The sequence below is a fragment of the Pinus tabuliformis genome, chromosome 4_1 (genome assembly GCF_031772625.1).
Source record: "Pinus tabuliformis cultivar Carrire ecotype Pingquan chromosome 4_1, CPIR1, whole genome shotgun sequence".
Lineage (NCBI taxonomy): Eukaryota > Viridiplantae > Streptophyta > Pinopsida > Pinales > Pinaceae > Pinus > Pinus tabuliformis.
In genome coordinates this window covers 823,986,429-824,005,534 of record NC_142303.1, presented here as the reverse complement: position 1 = coordinate 824,005,534, position 19,106 = coordinate 823,986,429, and the positions used below count along the sequence as shown (strand labels likewise).

Below are 19,106 nucleotides of genomic sequence, written 5' to 3'. Positions count from 1 at the left end.
TGGATATCTGGTCAGTTGACAACCAACAGGCAACTTAACTGACATCTCATTTCAATTTATATGGTGTAACTACCTCCCCTCTTAATACCTGCTGTAAGCAGTTGTAATTGCTGAAATAAGGAGTAATAAGAAGACATTCTGGGGCACACTTCGATATATATTGTTTCACATACTACTTTTCTGCATCTATGTGTGTGTATTTGTATGAATGAATGAATGCTTATGCCTATCTGCAATTGGCAGATCGTTTTATACTTGTTGTTTGTTATACATTAACTAGTTGACAGCAATTTGAACTTTTATTTGAAGCAATTTTTGACAATGATATGATTGAATGGTTATCTGCAGGAATCAAAAGAGAGTACACAAACCACATCTGTTAAAAAGGTTACCAGTGTGCAAGAAGCAGATGATTTAAAAAGGAAAGAGAAAAGACGACTTGAGCATGAGGTGTGATTTGCTAGAAATTCTAGATACGAGAGCACACTGTTTTTTCATCATTTTTTTGTCGACTTTGATTCCTTTACTAGGTCATTTTGGTTACATTGCATGTGTCTTTGGCAGAAAAATCTGCCACGGAAAAAGCGGAGGAAATTAGAAGCTGCTCGACAGATGCTAGAAGATGAGGAGGAAAATACCAATGGTCATATGAAGGTTTATTTTATGTTCTATTTTCCTTTAGATGATAATTTTTCATTTATGCATGCATTAATGTGTGCAATTTACAGCTTCAATCCTGAACTGCTATTGCTTAAAAAATATAGTATGCGGTTTTCATGTTTTTGACCTTGAACTATACATGCTCTGCACTTTTTTCTATTATTTTTTTTTGGATACAAGGATCTTGAATGTTACTTCAAGAATTGTCTCTTTTTAAAAATGACCTAAGACAACAATTCTATGGGGTGATCATTAGTGAGTGTAATAATGCATGTGATTCTAGATTTTATTTTTGGCTAAATTATAGTGCAGGGTATAGTTATTTTGTGATTTTTTGGTCAGTGATACCTGATTACTTCGTACAGGGATCCGAGAATGGTAATGGGGAGAAAGTTGGAAAGTCTGTAGTTGAGCTTGCATATCGCCGAGCGAAAGCTAGCAAGGCTGCTGAGAAGTCACGCGAAGCTGGTAAGTTCTTCAAGAAAGCTCCTTCAAAGAAACTTCGGAGGGATAAGGGACGTAAAGAAGAAATGGAGGATCTGTTCCAAGGTGATATGAGTGCCAAAAAGAAAGGGAGTACTAACACAGGTGGCTCAATGGGTGGTGGAGGGAAAAAGAAGTCAAAGAATGCATTCAAAAGCAAGTCAAGGTATGGGTTCACTTTCTGGTAGACTTTGAAATATTCCATTTTAGTGTGAAGAGGTGAAACTACTCTGTTGTCGATGCAGTACAGCAGGACTTGAATAGATAAATCAGTTGACTCTATTTCCTTTCCGTATTTTTGAGATTGCCAGTGTTATCTTTCAGACATGAAATCATTCAAACAGAGCTTTCATTGTTGGTTTATGTTATAAGCACTCACTGATAACAAGTTATTCTGGCATAATGTTCTGCTTATTAATGCAGACCCCATACTATTCTCAAATTTTTTTGTTAGCTTTGATTGTGGAATTATATTATAAGCTTTTGTTACATTTCTTTTAACTTTAGATACCATTTATTCATCCTTGAAAGACAAGGAAGGCTGATGTAGATGTGTAGTGTATTATTTCAGATTTGGCAAAGGTTAAAGCTGATTTGATATCTAAACAAGTAAATCTGAGTTGTATTTATTATCAAGCAGTTATTAGCCGAAATTTGAACTATTTTGGAGATTTCACCAAGTATATTTTGTAGGTTTGAAGTTTCAGTTGAAGATTTTTGACTTCATGTCACCAGGGATTCCCCCTTGAGGCTAAAAATTTAAAAAACACTAGGCGAAACTGGAGGATTGTGTGCAGTGACATTAGTACTTTCCCTTAGTGTTAAGATTCTTGGGACTAAATTTCTATTCCAAGTGATAACATGTTTTGGTGTGGCTGGTGGGAGGCCCAGCTTCCTATGGAATGTAGCTTGGGGCTTCATGACAAGTCAGTGAATAGTAGTTTCTTTGAAGAAATAATACATCTTCCAAAATTTCAAATTTTATAGTGTTATTTCAATTAAGTGACGTCTAAGACATTTTGATAGATTTGTTCTTCATTTTTGATGCTTTCTTTGAAGAAGTGTTGATGAAGCTATTTTTGACTTTGAGAGAGATGCACTATGTTACCCCTCCATCAGTGGGGTACATAATCTTTTTCAGACGCAATTTATCACCATTGTAAGTCCAAGGTCACAAGTCAAAGTGTTGTAAAAATTCATGTGAGACCATTGTTAGGCTTCCCAGACCTGGTGTCTTGTCTTTTGAGTTTATATTCATTGTGATTGGTCGGGCCATGCCTTGTCCCTTGAGAGCTTCATCTTGGCAATCTTGTCCCTAGCCGGATTGGAGGACATTGGGAGGTATTTTATGAGGACTCATTGTTCTATGGCAGCCTTGTCTTTGTAGGGGTGATCACCGATGTATGGGCCAATCCAACCTGCGTCAGGGTGCACTTATGTCATTCCACATGGTTACATTTCTATAGAGTCTATAGGTGACCTTGGATTTTGTGTAGTATTCATCGGTACAACTCTCATAGCATAGTAGTTTCTTGTACAATTTTCATGTTTCCCAAGGCAGTTTGTAGTTCCCAATGCAAAGTTGTCTCGGTGGTCAAAAAGTCAACTTAGTCTCAGATGGAAGAGCTCAGATAGAAAAAGACATGCTAGGTAGTATTTTTCAGATTCGTGCTGTGGTTGGAGAGTTGTGGCTGGTCAAAGCTAGTCAATAGGGGTGTGCATGGATTTTCTGGGCATATCTCTTCGGGTGTTCCATTGTTTTGGACATGCATCATGTTCAAAGTGATCTACTTAGCGAGAGGAACAAAATCCATGTTTCAGAAGAATTTTGTTTTGTGCGGTTTGGGAGATCCTCAATTTGACCATATTTCAAGGGTTTGATCACTATGGTGTGGCACAAAACTGAACTTTTTTCAGCGCAAAATTTTTTGAGGTGATGTTATGTGGCATGATGAGCAAAATAGTGCAGAATGCTTGGGAAGGCAACACCTAGGCTAGAAAATAGAGCCGAATTGCATTACTATTTGTCGGAAAAGTCAAAAAGTCAACAAAAACTAGCCATTGGAGAAAGTCAAGTTTATAGGGACGTTGGAGCTTCATGGACCAAATTTCATGGGAAAAATTGCTGTTGAAGAGAATTAAATGCAAAAAATTTCAAGGGACAAATGGCATTAAAAAATGTATAGGTCGAATTGTTGGAGGACATTGGGAAGGGAATTCTAGTATTTTGGATGAAGACCACAATGGGCCACTTTCAAGGGGATAACTGTTAATTTCCTTGGGAAATTTCCCTAAGTCAACACCTTGAGGGACTAAATCAATTTTATTGTAATATATTTATGAATTAAAAATTGCTAAGCCCCAGAATGTGGAAGACTAGCATTGAAATAATGAGAGAGTCCAACTAGCTGTTACAATGTTTTCTATATAAGGCTAGCTTTCTCTCATTGTAAAGCAATGGCTGTTCAAGAAATTAGTGCTATCTAATAAAAAGAGCTCGTCTTATTGAAAACTTTGTTCTACATTGTGGAGTGGCTTTGTTGGTGTTTTTCTCTTGCTACTGTTATGGTTATTTGGCATTATAAGTAGTTTTCTATTTTGCATGATTAGAAAAGATTATCCTAAAACTAATATTCTCTACCATTGAAGAGCTATTTAGCTACGTAGTGGTGAACAATTAGGATTTCTAGTTGTTTGTTGCACTGCAGGTAGGGTTGTTCTCAAGGTCTCAAACCATTCCAGGTGGTAGCTTTGTTGCTGCAGAGATTTTATATTTTGCCAAGCATAGAGAGTAAAGGTTGGGGACGCTCGAAGAGGGGGTTGCCTTGAGGGGATCTTGAATGCTTGCAAGGTGGATCACATCATAAGCTGGGCATAGCTACATGAAGGGCATTAACTTCACACTCTGACTCCAAAGTGAGTCTGCATTGGTATGTACTATTCCAACAACCCAAAAGCTTTAAAAGTCTCAAAATTTCTTCTAATTTCCGCATTTAGAGTAGGTCAAGCTTGATGGTTTTATTGTTTTATCAGTTACAACAAGTCATTTTGGGGATAATCACCATATCACGAACCCCATCTTAGATACAAGTTTTTATATTACACATTTAACACTTGTATCTAGCGAAGGCTTGCAAGTTTGCGAGTGTGGAGCGCTTTGGTCAATCGGATCTACATTTGCAGCCACTTTTTAACTGACTCTTGGGCCTTTACATAAATTGTTAGTTTTTGGTAGCAACAAACATGTGTTCTAGTCTCTATGGTGTCGAAGAGGCTAAGGAACACAAGAGGATAATTATGTCCAAGACCCAAAAAAAGTTTTTAAGGAAAATGCTTCAATTAGATTAATTATCCAATTATTAAACAATTTTCTAAGTTTAACTTAGGAAGACTGGTTAATTAAATTAGATTAATTGAGGTGAATTGATTTTGCTCTAGAGACTTCTAGAAAAGTCATTTGATGAGGTCTAGATGATCTTAACCATCGTTTGAGATTAGATCGTAGCCATTGGTTGCTCATCGAGAGATTATAATAGCAAGTCGATAGGGCATTGGAGATCACTTAGAAGCTCCAAATTGCAGTGATAGCAAGGGCGTAGAGGGAGACACCAACAGTGGGGTTTCAGTAGAGAGATTGAGAAGGGAAGTTCTGGAGAAATTCTCCACAGATATTCCAGTCATTCCAAGGAGGAAAGGAGGTCGAATTTTTCTGCAGTGAGGCCATACTAGCCAATGCGCATAGCTAGGTAGCAGTTTGATTTCCAGTTGTCAAGGACAGGTGTTGGAGGAGGTGCGAGTTGCTCAAGCAAGTTGCAGGGGACAAAAGATGTTGTTGGAACAATTTTTTTGGAGGCAATGTGAGTTCCAGAGAGGGGTGTGCACATTTCCAGACTTGCTAGTGCGAATTACAGGTAGGAGTGCGAGTTGCAGGCAGGGGGCCGTGTGATTTTGCAGAGGGAAACTTTGTGTTTCCAGATCTATTTAGCTAGTGGAGATATTATTTGCCGAAGCTTTGCCAGTGAGAGGCAAGTATATTGTAATTCTCAAATTCCTGAAGATTAATAATAAAAGCCTCATCTGCAGAACTAGTTTTCCCACACTGGGGATTTTCTAGGGACAATTTGTCCAAAAATATTGGTGTCAATTGTTTTGTGTGTGCCATTATTTCTCAGTTCTTGTTATTATTTGTGAAAATTGCAGTATTGATTTAATCGTTATTTGCCGTGATTTAAGTATGAAGACAAATAATCACCATTAGATAGAAGATTAAATTCTAGTTGTTGCAATTAAGGAAATTTCACATGGTATCATAGTAGATCTAAAGCGCAAAGGATTTGCAAGAGTAAATCAATGCAGGGCATAGGAAGATAAAGCTGAAGGTTTATAGCCTAGTTTATTATTCTCCAGATTTATTTGGGTTTCACTATATTTTCAAATTTCTAGAGATCTCCGCAACAGTTTTGAGAGATCATGACATATTGGATGGAGCATCCAACTTAGGCGTTTGGAAAGCCAAAATGACATTACTGTTCGATGAGTATTGGCTGAAGGAGTATGTGGAGAATTCTATAGTTGTACTGAGAGTTCCACATCACATGATAACCTATAAAAAGGAAAATGCCAAAGCCAAGAGAAAAGCTAAGGACCATCAAGATGTAGAAGGGTGAAGACGCAGTATCCTATCTAACCAGAGTTTGACTTGCCAGAGATGAATTGGCAACAATTGGAGATATGCCAAGTGCTGACGAGCTGGTATGAATAGCTCTGAATGGGTTTCCAAAGGAGTGGATTGTGTTCGTCCAAGTGATTAATGGGCGAGATACACTACCAGGTAGGGATCGCCTATGGAGTGACTTCATTCAAGAAGAGCTTAGGATCTACTTGGTTAATGGCAGCAGTAGCGAAAAAACTTCGAAGGTTGAGAAGGAATAGGAAAATGTAGCCCTAGTAGGAAAAGGGAAGGCGAGAAGGGTTCTAGAAAGGGATAGGGAGAAGAAAGACTTGAGTAAAGTCAAGTGTTTTGGTTGCGGTCAACATGGTCATTATGTTAGTCAATGTCCTAACTGGAAGAAGGGAGATAAGAGGGAGAAGTAGACAACAACTTCAATGAACATTGAGGATTTGTCTTCTAGGCTAGAAGATGAATTCACTCTCATAGCTTTCCTATCTAGCTCTACGTCCACAAGAGTCTGGTATATGAACAGTGGAATGTAAACACATATGATGAGAGTTAGAGACTATTTCTCTAGTTACAAGGAAGAGGAGATGGACTTCCATATACATATGGGAAACAAGACTAAATGTACTCTAGTTGCAGAGGTGCCATCAACATTCAAAGGGAGTCAGGCAAGAGCACTAGTGTTACAAATGTGTTGCATATGCCAGGTTTGGGTCTGAACCTGATTTCAGTTTCTACACTACATGATAAGGGGTATGATGTCTACTTCGTGGAGTAGAAGGTGTGCATCAAGCACCAGAGTTGGAAGAAGGTCAAACGGATTGGAGTTCAAAGCAACAAGTTGTATAAGTTGCAGTTCGATTCTCCAAAGGCATTGATTAGCAACAACAATAGCAATTGTAGAGATTTGGGAGAACTATGGCATAGGAGGATGGGACACATTCGTAATGGGGCACTTTGATTGTTCAGGGAGACCATGACAGGAACTCCAGAATTGAGCACGAAACATGACGATGTGTGCAGAGGGTGTGTGCTTGAGAAATTTATAAAGGATGCATTCACAAGGAGTGATAATAGAGCAAATGGTGTGCTTTAGTTGATACACAGATAATTGTGGCCTGTTTTCCTAAGTCATAGGGTTTACCGATTTGAACCTTGAGGTTCGAAATTCAGCGAACCTAAAAAAATTGCATGTTCAATAAGGTTCACCTTGAGGTTGATTGGCTAAGACATTCACTTTCCAATTTTATAGGTTTTAATTAAGTAAAATGGGGTAATCTTGATAAATCATCTCAGCTGGCCAAGTCTCCTTGATCAATTCATCTTGCCACACAACTCGATGGCTCGCTCCACGAGTCTGTTGCATAGTTGAAATGTTGTTCAGTCTAGACTTATCCCGTTTGGCTAAAATCTTCAATGCATAGGTGCATAGTTGCAGGAATCGCCCCCCCCGGATCCTAAGCCGGAATCGCGTCCCGTACGGAAGCGTTCCGGAACCTCCAGGCGAAGCGCGATTCCGGTTTTCATGAAGCGCGATTCCTAAATTTTAAAACGATTCCTGGAATATGGGTTGCGTTGCCCCGGATCCGCGCTTCGGAGGGCGCTTCGGGCCTCCAGAAGCGCCACGCTTCGGGCTCGGAAGCGCACGCTTCGAACTGGCAGGCTCTTTGTCAAGGATTCTAATTAATATGGGATGCAGGCCGCTATAACATTGCTCGAATTATGGCAATGCTCGACACAGGAAACGATGGTCAATGGTGTGGATAGGTAATGCAAATCATCTTGCAAATTTGACATTATTGTCATCAAAACGTATGTATGTATTGAAACCTGAAACTCGTCAATGGAAAACTCCGTGAAGCTGCTGCTATATGTGTCTTCTTCAACCTTCGTGAGAATGTGTGGTCGGTCGTCGAAATGGACTGGGCACTGGAATATCCTCTGACTTCTTCTACAAGTCCTGAATAGGTAGTTTGGATCATAGTAGTGAAGTTCCAATTCGAATTTTGGTACGAAAATTCTTTAAAAACCAGTAAGGAAAGTTCTGGAGTATACATCTTATAAATACTTAATTTGTTTTTAGGAAATGGAAAAGAAAACTTATGAATAGTGTTTAAAATGTTTTAGATATTTTTAATTTAAAATAATCTAAAATACTGAAAAAAATATATATTAGAAGGGACAAATATATATAATATAAAAATTATTATTTACAATAACAAAATCTCAAAAATTAAATGTAAATATAAAAAATATGTTTGAAATAATCTCCCATGTTCAAAAATTTATCTAGTAAATATTAAATAAATTTATAAAAAACTAAAACTATTTATAAAATTTAATATCATTTATTTATATGATAACAAATAATTTTTTAAAATTGTGATCAATTAAAAATAGATTTCTATTTTCTATAATCTATTTCTATTAAAAATAGATTTCTATTAACTGAGAGGGCGCTTCGGGCCTCGGAAGCGCCACGCTTCGGGCCCGGAAGAGACTTGTAGACTTGTGAATTTGAATTTTGAACCTTTTTGGCTTGGCAGTGACCAAGTGACATATTTTGTAAACATTATTATTTGAATTTTGGACGTGACAAACGTTGACAGTTGCTCACTTGCTAGATAAATCATAATATGCTCTATGTTTTATGTTTTATAATATGCTTAAATGTTTTATGTTTTATAATATGCTTAAAAATTTGATGTATGTTTGTAATAGCTAGAATATAGATGATTGTTGTACATACTAGTAACTACAATGGAATCATGGATGCCATATCTATCTTGATTTATGCAAAAATATGCATGTTTTCATGTCTTCTACAATTAATTTGGTATTTGGGATGTTTGTTTTGAGTATAAATGCAAAAAAATATATATATATATAGCAGACGCTTCCGTGGACGCTTCGCTTCCTAGATTTTTGGAAAATGACGATTCCGCGCTCCGCGCTTCCGCTTCGCTCCCGCTTCGTGCAACATTGCATAGGTGTCAACACTCTGCTACATAGTGAACAAAATTCTGTTGGTTTATGGATTCAGCGGATAGCCAACGCTCCATTGCTTAGTCGCGTGAAAAATAGATGACTTAGGTTAATTTTTACAACGCTCAATTGCTCGGTCGCATTCAAAATAGACAACATTATAGGTTTAATTTTTACATACAGTTATCAATGTTTTTGTTAGTTGTATTATATTATAATTAAAATATAGTTTATTATAGAATGACGTAAAATTTAAAATGACATATATTGAAAGTAATTATATAAAACTTTTAAAATAAGTTTATATAAAAAGTAACATAAAACTGTTGCCATAATATATATATATATATATATATATATATATATATATATATATATATATATATATATATATATATATATATATATATATATATATATATATATATATATATATATATATATATATATATATATATATATATTCAAGGTTTTTCAAACCTATTGGCAAATCTAATTCGAACCTTATTAAAAAAATTGAATTCAAATCGAGCTTTATCGTTGTTGAATCCAAATTTGAACCTGAACCATGTGACACTGTTGTTGTCTACTAGATCTCTCAGGGGTTATGAGTACTTTGTAACCTTCATCGATGACTTTTCCAGGAAAACCTGGATCTATTTCTTGAAGACGAAGGATGAAGTCTTTAGTTGCTTGCAAGGGTTTAAGGCTATTGTGGAGAATATGACTGGTGAAAAGATCAAGGTCCTTTAGACAAACATTGAGAGCGAGTACACAGATAAGGCCTTCATGGGGTTTTGTGCAAAGGAGGACATCAAGAAAGAGTGGATAACTCCATACAACCCACAATAGAATGGGGTCGCAGAAAGAAGGAACATGACAATAGTTGTGGCAGCGAGGGCAATGTTAAATGACCAGGATATGCCCAAGTTCTTATGGGCGGAGGCATGTAGAACAACAATGTACATTTAGAATAGGGTTCCTCACAAAGTGTGGGGGAAGATGACACCGAAAGAGGCTTTTACAGGGAAGAAGCCAAAGGTGGCGCATTTTAGGATCTTTGGTAGTATAGCTTATTGCCACATGCCAAATGACAAACGCACCAAATTGGATCAGATTGCAGAGAAGGGCTATTTCGTTGGCTACAACGAAACGTCCAAGGCATACAAGATCTACATTCTTGGTAGTAGGAGGATCATCATGAGATGGGATGTCAAATTCCAAGAGGAGAAAGCCTTCAAAAGATCTCATGAGTTGCTAGCAGATGATCAGAGTGAGCCAACAAAAGCTCCAAGGGTTGAGCAACAACAATATGGACAACATAGTATGATTATAGTTACCAGTACGAGCGCTAGCTCAGGTGTAGGTGGTTCAGCGAGTTCACAGCAGACGGGGCATTAGGGGGACAATGAGGAGCATGAAGCTCCACCCACTTCTAGTGGAAGACGCAAAGAGATGCTTCAAACTAAGAGATGCACAAGAGTTCGTAGGAGCTCCTAGGTTGAGCACGAGAGAGTGCAGACAACCAGACAAGTACAAGGCGTTAGTGACAGAAGTCATTGACAGAGAGCTTTCCAGCTATCATGAGGTTGTACAACATCAGGTGTGGTAGGATGCAATGATGGAGGAGTACAACTCCATCATGCTCAACGATGTTTGGGAGGTTGTGCCTAGACCAGTGGATAGGTCAATAGTAGGTTCTTGATGGATCTATAAGATCAATTATGCTACAGATGGCAGCGTGGAGAAATATAAGGCTAGGTTCTTTGCCAAGGGTTATGCACAGAAGGAAGGCATAGATTATGAGGAGGCCTTCACTCTAGTGGCCAAATAAACCTCTATTAGACCAATGATCTCATTAGTAGTGTAGATCAGATGGAAGATTCATTAGATGGATGTCAAAACAACTTTCTTGAATGGGTGATAGAAGAGGAGGTGTAAATTGAACAACTAGAGGGATTTGAGATGCATGGGAGAGATACACATGTTTGTAGGTTAAAGAGGGCACTATACAGACTCAAGCAAGCTCCTAGGGCATCGTATGGTTGGATTGGTAACTACTTGCAGCAGATGGACTTTGTAAAGTGTGAGGAAAATTCTAACCTCTACTATCTGATGGTAGGAGGTGAGCCTCTGATCCTAGTATTGCATGTGGATGATCTATTTCTGACAGGGTCATCAACGCTCATAGAGCACTGGAAGAGGGACTTGGCGGTTGAGTTCAAGATGAAGGACTTGGGACTGATGCATTATTCTTAGGATTGGAGGTATGGCAGGTAGATGCAGAGATCTTTCTTGGGCAAGGGAGATATACTATGGAGATCCTGAAGAGGTTCAAGTTGTAGGACTGTAGACCCATGTCTATGCCTATGATTACCAACTAGAGGAAGATAGAGTCATCAGAGGACGCAGCAGTGAACCCAACCTTATACAGGCAGCTCATCGAATCTCTCATGTATCTGGTCGACACAATGCCAGACATTTGTTTCGCGATCAACACTCTTAGTCAGTTCATGGTGGAGTCGAAGAGAGTACTTTGGGCAACAACGAGGCACGTATTGAGGTATCTACAAGGTACAATCAAGTATGGTTCACGATATACTTGAGATGTTGGTGTTAGTTTGATGGGATATACAAATGCATACTGGGTAGGTAGTTTAGTGAATCAGAAAAGCACTTTAGGGCGTTGCTTTAGTATTGAATCAGGGGTTGTTTGTTAGTGTAACAAGAAGCAAAAGTCTGTGGCACTGAGTTCTGCAGAGGCAAAATACATGGCAACGAGCATGGCCAAATGCAAAGCTATTTGGCTTCAGAAGCTGTTAGTGGGACTATTTGGTCAACAGATGTATTCATCCAATATCTATTGTGACAACCACAGTTGCATCAAGCTCTCTGAAAATCCAGTGTTTCATGATAGGTCAAAGCATTTTGACATCAAATACCACTTCATTAGAGATTGTGCACAACGTGGATCAATTCGGCTACAGTATGTTCCCATAGATCAACAGGTTGTAGATATGCTCACGAAGGCCTTAGGTAAGGAAAAGTTTGTCCACTAAAGGGACAAGTTGGGAGTAGTGGAGAACACCTTCCTCACTAAGAGGGAGTGTTAGTTTTTGGTAGCAATGGATAGGTGTTCTAGTCTCTGTGGTGTCTAAGAGGCTAAGGAACATAGTAGGCTAAATGTCTCCAAGACCCAGAAAAAGTTTCTAAGGAAAGTGCTTCAATTAGATTAATTAGCCAATTATTAAATATTTTTCCAAAGTCCAACTTGGGAAAATTGGTTAATTAAATTAGATTATTTAAGGTAAATTGATGGGGCATTGGAGATCGCTCAGAAGCAGTGAATTGTAGTGATAGCAACGACGTAGAGGGAGACACTAATAACAGGCTTTCAGTAGAGAGATTGGGAAGAGAATTTTCGAAGAATATCTCCATAGTTTTTCTAGTCATTCCGAGGAGGAAAAGAGGCCGAATTATTCTGCAGTGAGGTTGTAGTAGCCAGTTTGCATTGTTGGGCAACAATTCAATTTCTAGTTGTCAGAGACAGGTGCTGGAGGAGGTGCGAGTTGCTCAAGCAAGTTGTAGGCGGCAAAAGATGTTGTAGGAACAATTTTCTGGAGGTAGTGTGAATTCTAGAGATGGTCGTACTCATTTCTAGACTTGCCAATGCGAATTGCAGGCATGAGTGCGAGTTGCGAGCAAGAGGCTATGTTATTTTGTAGAGGTAAACTTTCTGTTTCCAAATCTATTCAACCAATGGAGATATTATTTGCCATAGCTTTGCTAGTTAGAGGCATGTTGATTGTAATTCTCAAATTGCTGAAGATAAATAATAAAAGCCTCATCTACATAACTGATTTTCCCACACTGGGTTTTTTTAGGGACATTTTGTCCAAAAATTGAGGCTATGGCTGGATACCCACATGTGTACCGGGGGGGGGGGGTAACCTCACTCGACCCCTCTATCCTAGCACTGCAACACCAGATTGCAGATCTAACAGAGAAATTGAGGGACCTGCAGCTGACGCAACTTGCATGACTGCATGTATGGTGTACCAACTGCCATATCGAGGGGCATCACACCACAAAGTGCCCAAGGTTGCGAGGCTCGAGCACTCCCTCCGTACCGGCGGAGCCGTCCACATTTTGACCTACCACTAGAGTTGCGTAGATTGGTACGCAAGGTCTATACATAGTGATAGGGCGCACCCAATTCCATGCATTTCTGAACCAACAAAGTGCAACAACAAACGAGTACTGCGAAATATGTAGAACGTATGGACATTTCCCTTGCCTTTGTCCAATTCTACAGAAATATTCCAATGTTCTAAACAACACTTTTTGTGAATTTTGTGGCTCGCCAACTCACCATATTGATTAGTGTAGAGCACTAGATGCCCTAGCTAATTGATTGGATTGATCTGCCTATCAGATCAATGAGACTCCTCGAGGACGAGGAGGTGGAGGAACAAGGGGGGGAAGAACAAGAAACAAAGGTCAGATCCGTTGCTACAACTGTGATCAGGAGGGGCATGTTGCAAGAGACTGCCCGCTACCTAGAAGATCTTGGTGGTCTCAGTGTAGGGTCAACACACATGCAATGGAAGATTGTCCAGAGCTGATTGCCAGATGGGAAGAGTAGAACCGCCAAAGGGGAGCAAATTTAGTCAATTATGAACCGAGGGTACTTGAGACAACTCCCCTCTGAAACATTAATATAATCACCCGGGGAGGGAAAAAGACCAAAGTTGAATTGGGAGCCGTTGAACAACCAAGAATCATAAAACCGGCCTCACCAAAGCGCTCATATGATTATGATCATCAGAAGCAGTACTACAAAGAAGCCGCAAAAACTTTTAACAAATTGACTCTAAGCAGTGAGCTCCAAGGAGAACAACCAGGGTTTTCAAAAGTTAGGAGCCCAGACCTATCACAACTCAATGCTCGACCCATAACGGAATGGTTTAGGTTGTTTTTGCAAATTGTGAATGACGATAAAATGCTTGGACAATTGCGGGAAAGTCTTAAAGTTGTTGTCAAGGATGGGGCGACCGAGGAAGGATTCATTTCTGCCAACTTACCTGAAAGACACTCCAGGAGGGTGCGCAGGAACAAGAAGAGAACATGGAGGGAGTTCCATATTGATGCTCGGATTGTGGATTTTCAGATCAAGGATACAATGTTAGACCTGGGCTCAGATGTGAATATCCTACCGAGGAAAACCTGGGAAGCCTTGGGAAGGCCTAAGTTGGCATTCTCTCCAATTCAGCTACGCATGGTGAATCAATATTGTATACTCCTGGTTGGAAGGCTAGAAGATGTAGAAGTTGACATAATAGGGGTGAAAACTTATGTTGACTTTGAAGTAATAGATATTATGGGGGACAAAGACCCCTATCCACATTGCTTGGAATAGACTGGGCCTTTGAGAATTATGCGATAATTGATCTAAAGGAGTTGATGACCTTTGAAGTGGAGGGAGTTAGAGTGATCCAGCCCCTAGACCCATACCAAGGGCCAAGGTTCACTGAGCCGACAAATGACAGAGAAGAACCTGAGTTGTTGGATCAACTATATCGGTTGACGGTGGCAAGAAGAGAAGGCTGTATTAATCCGATGACATGAGGATCGATCAACTGGAGGAGCATTCAAAGCTTAGAGGTCAGATTCGAGGATGCATGGGATAATTGGAAGCAGGGCGGACACGAGACAACACAAGGTGCTGTGCCACGATCCATTGTATCAACTGGGTTGGTACTGAGGTACAAGAATTCCCTATTTTCAATGGCATGGGCTCTGTTAATGATTTTCTTAATGAAGTTGATGCAACCATCTTTGAAGTACACAAAGTGCCTTTACTTGGATGTCGCCTTACAAGCTTCACCTGCAAGGTGGTGGGGATCTCACCGCAACCACCTTAGAGAATGGCAGGAGATTAAGACAACGATGAGAGTTAGATTCGGGTGTTCAAGGGACTACCCACAAAACTTCATTAAGTACTGGGGAAGCTCCGACCCTGGGAAACACCTATAAGATTGCAAGGCCAGATGGATTAGGGAAGGACTTTTAGAGGACTTGTGGGCGCATAGATTTGTGCATACGCTGGGGACATTTCTATTGGCACAATATGTAAAGGAAGAGATAAGAGGACAAACTGGTGATTGGGACTGTACGACCACTCAATTTATCAACGACTTTTCCTTCACAAATAATGACAAAAGGATCACAACTTCTTTGCAAGTTGTTAAAAGGGTTTTGCTCGTGACAGGGCAATTGACGAAGGGATGTAGAGATCATAACACCTTTGAGGATATATATGAATCGAGATTCCATGAAGCCGTAGCTTGTGGAAAGATAGAACGAGAGCCTGATGAGGATGATTTGGAGGAATTAAGACATCTGACATTCAAGGAAACTGAGGGGGAACAAAGTGTTGAAGATGGGCTTGTAACCGATGGTCCGCAATTACTACCTTTGAAGTTATGGAAACATAACATTGGCACTAATGGGAAGCCAAAGTTAGTCTCGATTGAAGATTATTGGGATGAGCAAAGTATTAAGGAAATCTTCAATCTCTTAAGAGAATACGAAGACTTGTTCCCTTCGTCTGTTGTGGAGTTGAAAGGGATTAAGGGAGAGTTAGGGGAGTTGAAGATTGTGCTTTAAACGTAATGCAAAGCTAGTGAAACATCGACTATATAAGCTAAACCCGAGAGTCAAAGAGAAGGTGAAGAAGGAGATAGACAAGAAGTTGGCAGCAGAGCTTATCATCCTAGTTGACGAGGCTCACTGGGTCAGTCCAATTATTATACAGAACAAAAAAGACGCTGAAGAAATTCAGGTCTGTGTGGATTATTGGAGTCTGAACAATGCCTGTGTTCATGATCCCTTCCCCACCCCTTTCAGCGATGAAGTTCTAGACAATGTGGCAGGAAACAAAGCTTACTCTTTTATAGATGGATTCTCTGGTTACCATCAAGTCCAGATTGCAGAGGAAGATAAGAAGAAAACCACATTCACCACTGAATGGGGATCCTATGCATACCATGTCATGCCTTTTGGACTCAAGAATGCGCCAGTAATATTCTCAAGAATTGTAATCGCTACCTTCAAGGATTATATTCACAGGTTTCTAGAGGTTTACATGGATGACTGGACCATCTACAATTTACTAAAAAGGCATTCCAGTTTACTTCGAGTGATGTTTGGAAGTTTAGATAGCTGCAGATCTCCCTAAACTTGAAAAAGTGCATATTCGTTGTCCCTTTCAGAACACTTCTGGGCCATATAGTCTGCAAAGAGGGAGTATGTGTTGATCTCGCTAAGGTCGTAGTGATCTTAAATATGGCCCCGCAAACAAGTGTTAAACCACTGAGATGTACACTTGGCCACACAGGATATTACAGGAGGTTCATCCACAACTATGCCTCGATCACTGCACCATTGGAGAAGCTATTGAAGAAAGCCAAAAGGTTCACATGGTTGGATGAATGTGAAGTTGCTTTGAATGTGCTGAAAGAAAAACTAACAAGTGCACCTTCATGTTCATACTGATGCATCAGGTATTGCCTTGGGGGCTGTCTTGGCTCAGCCCGGAGATGGAAATCTTGGTCACCCCATCTACTTTGCTAGTAGAAAATTGTCCACAATAGAAAGGAATTATACCACGACTGAGCACGAAGCGCTTGCGATGGTGTATTCACTACAAAATTTTCGGCACTATCTTCTGGGGGGTCCATTCAAATTCTTCACTGATCATTCTGCCCTAAAGTACTTGGTGAACAAGCCTGTACTTGAAGGGAGAATTTTTAGATGGCCTCTGTTGTTCGAGGAGTTCACATTTGAAGTTATCATCAAGCAAGGAAGAATGTGGGCCTCGATTACCTTTCCTGGTTACAATCAGTAAATGATCAGTTGCCAATTACTGACCTGTTTCGAGTCGAAGCCATACCAGACTACTTGGAGGACATTGCAGTATTTCTAGCCACAAGTAAATGCCCAGAGGGGTACACAACGACACAACGAAGGCACATGGTGGTTTACACCAGACTACTTGGAGCACAGTGCAATATTTATAGCCATAAGTAAATGCCTGGAGGGGTACACAACGACACAACGAAGGTACATGGCGATTCGCGTTGCAGATTACCAGTTGATTGCAAGACTATTATACAAGTTGGGCCTTGATCAGATATTGCGAAGGTGTGTTCTTGATCATGAGAGACAAGATGTATTGTGGGAATGTCATTCAGGAGTTATGGGTGGGCATATTGGTGGGAAGGCCACCGCGAGGAAAGTGTTGCAGGCGGGACATTGATTGCCCACACTTCTCTGAGACATAGAGGAGTACGCCAAGAGATGTGATGTTTGTCAAAGGGTTGGAAAGCCATTGCACTGGGATGAACTTCCTTTGCAACCAATACGAGCACTCCAGGCCTTTGAGAAATGGGTAGTCGACTTTGTGGGACCTATTAACCCACTAGTGCGTCACTCACACACCAAATATATTATTACCGCCACAGAGTACCTTACCAGATGGGCTGAAGCTGCACCAATCAAAGATTGCATTGCAGACATTGCTGCCAGATTCATCTTCGAGAATATTATCACTCGATTTAGGTGCCCCCAAAGCCTCATGACTGACTAGGGGACCCATTTCATTAATGAGACGGTTTATAAATTACTGCAACTCTTTATGATACGACACCATAAGAGCAACCCATATCAACCCCCAAGCAAATGGTATTGTGGAAGCTTTTAACAAAATCTGAGTGGGGACTCACTAAGATATGCTCGACCAATAGAGACGATTGGGACGAATGGGTGCCAGCTACACTATGGGCTTATCATACAACGTCAAGTGCTTACACAAGTATACGCCCTTCCAGCTAGTGTATGGACGAGAAGTCGTAGTACCTGCCAAGTTTACCATCCCCAACCTTTTTATTGCACAGACTACTAGTTTGACAAAGGATGAATCAATTTTAAAACGATTGGAAGAACTCTGGGAACCGGACGAAGCGAGGTTTCCGACAGACTTCCACCAAACTATCGAAAAGCGGAGGCAAAAGGTATGGAATGATAGGCACATCAAGCGAAAATCATTTATAGTTGGAGGAAATGTGCTGCTATATGACAATAAGTTCTTAAAGTTTCCTAGAAGGTTGAAAATGCATTGGTTAGGACCATTCATAGATGCAGTAGTGAAAGAATTAGGAGCTGTCAAGCTTGCACAATTGGATGGAGTCCTACTGCCTGGATTGGTGAATGGTGCATGCGTGAAATCTTTCCACGACTCAACTAGTTACACATCAAAATGATTTGATCTTCGTAAGGGGATCGTAGGTAGGTCTAGGTAGATGTTGATTTGGGGTAGCATCAGATGTGCTCTAGCCATGAAAATTGGTGGAGAGGCTAAAGCACATGAGATCTCCAAGACCCAAAAATGGTTTGGGGAAATTATACCCAGTGAAGGAGATATTAAAATAATTAATATTTTTTAGTGGGTTCCTAAGTCTAAACCTAGGAAAATAAAAATATTAATGGGTATTAATATAAAATTGGGTTAGAAGGTTCTAAATGACATGGATCAAGCCAAATCCAATCTTAGCTGTTGATTAGAGATGTAATCTTGGCCGTTGAAGACTCAATAGAAAAAGTATAAGAGGAGGCTTGAGGGTCAGTTGGAGATACACCGAAGTGATCAGTTAGTTCGATTTTCTAGAGCGGGGTTTGCTAAGAGAAATCGAACTAGTGATCAGTATTGCAGCGATGGGCAGTGAGTGCAAGGCAGAGATGGAGATATAGTGCCAGAAGACTAGCGCAGCGACAGATGTAGAGCCAGAGGAAGCCACGTAGAGGCTAAGAGTGACTGCACTGAGGCCAGAAGGGCTTGCGTGAGTGACGCAGAATCTGTAGAAGTGACGCAGAGGGCCAGAAAGGTTGCGCAGAGCCTTAGAGGGGTGACATAGAGGGTTTCAGGTTGATGCAGTGCTTCAAAGTGGGCTGGAGAGGGTTTTGTGGAGCAAACTTTCAGAATATCTGCTTCTGAAGAAAGGTATACTCAAGAAAAGCTACTTAATAATAAAACCCTCAGAACTGCTGCGCCGGTTTTCCCAAGTTGGGTTTTTCAGGTGACGATTGTCCAAAAATAATGGTGTCCCTTGTGTGTTTGTCTATTTCTTTCAGCTGTTGATCTGTAGATGGTTGAGACTGTATTGTGTTTATTTTAGTATTTATATGGTTAAATAACTTGTTAGTAATTAAAACAAGTAGGCGAAATAAACCAAAGAATACA

General features: G+C 40.1%; 1 protein-coding gene across 1 annotated transcript in view; it reads left to right on the top strand.

Moving 5' to 3' along the window:
- The window catches only part of LOC149178772 (DEA(D/H)-box RNA helicase family protein), a 288,841-nt gene that overhangs the window by 197,563 nt on the left and 72,172 nt on the right, over positions 1-19,106 (top strand). The window contains exons 16-18 of the mRNA XM_089420426.1: positions 349-450; positions 565-654; positions 1,026-1,309. Coding sequence (XP_089276552.1) covers positions 349-450; positions 565-654; positions 1,026-1,309 — 476 coding nt within the window. The remainder of the gene's footprint in view (positions 1-348; positions 451-564; positions 655-1,025; positions 1,310-19,106) is intronic.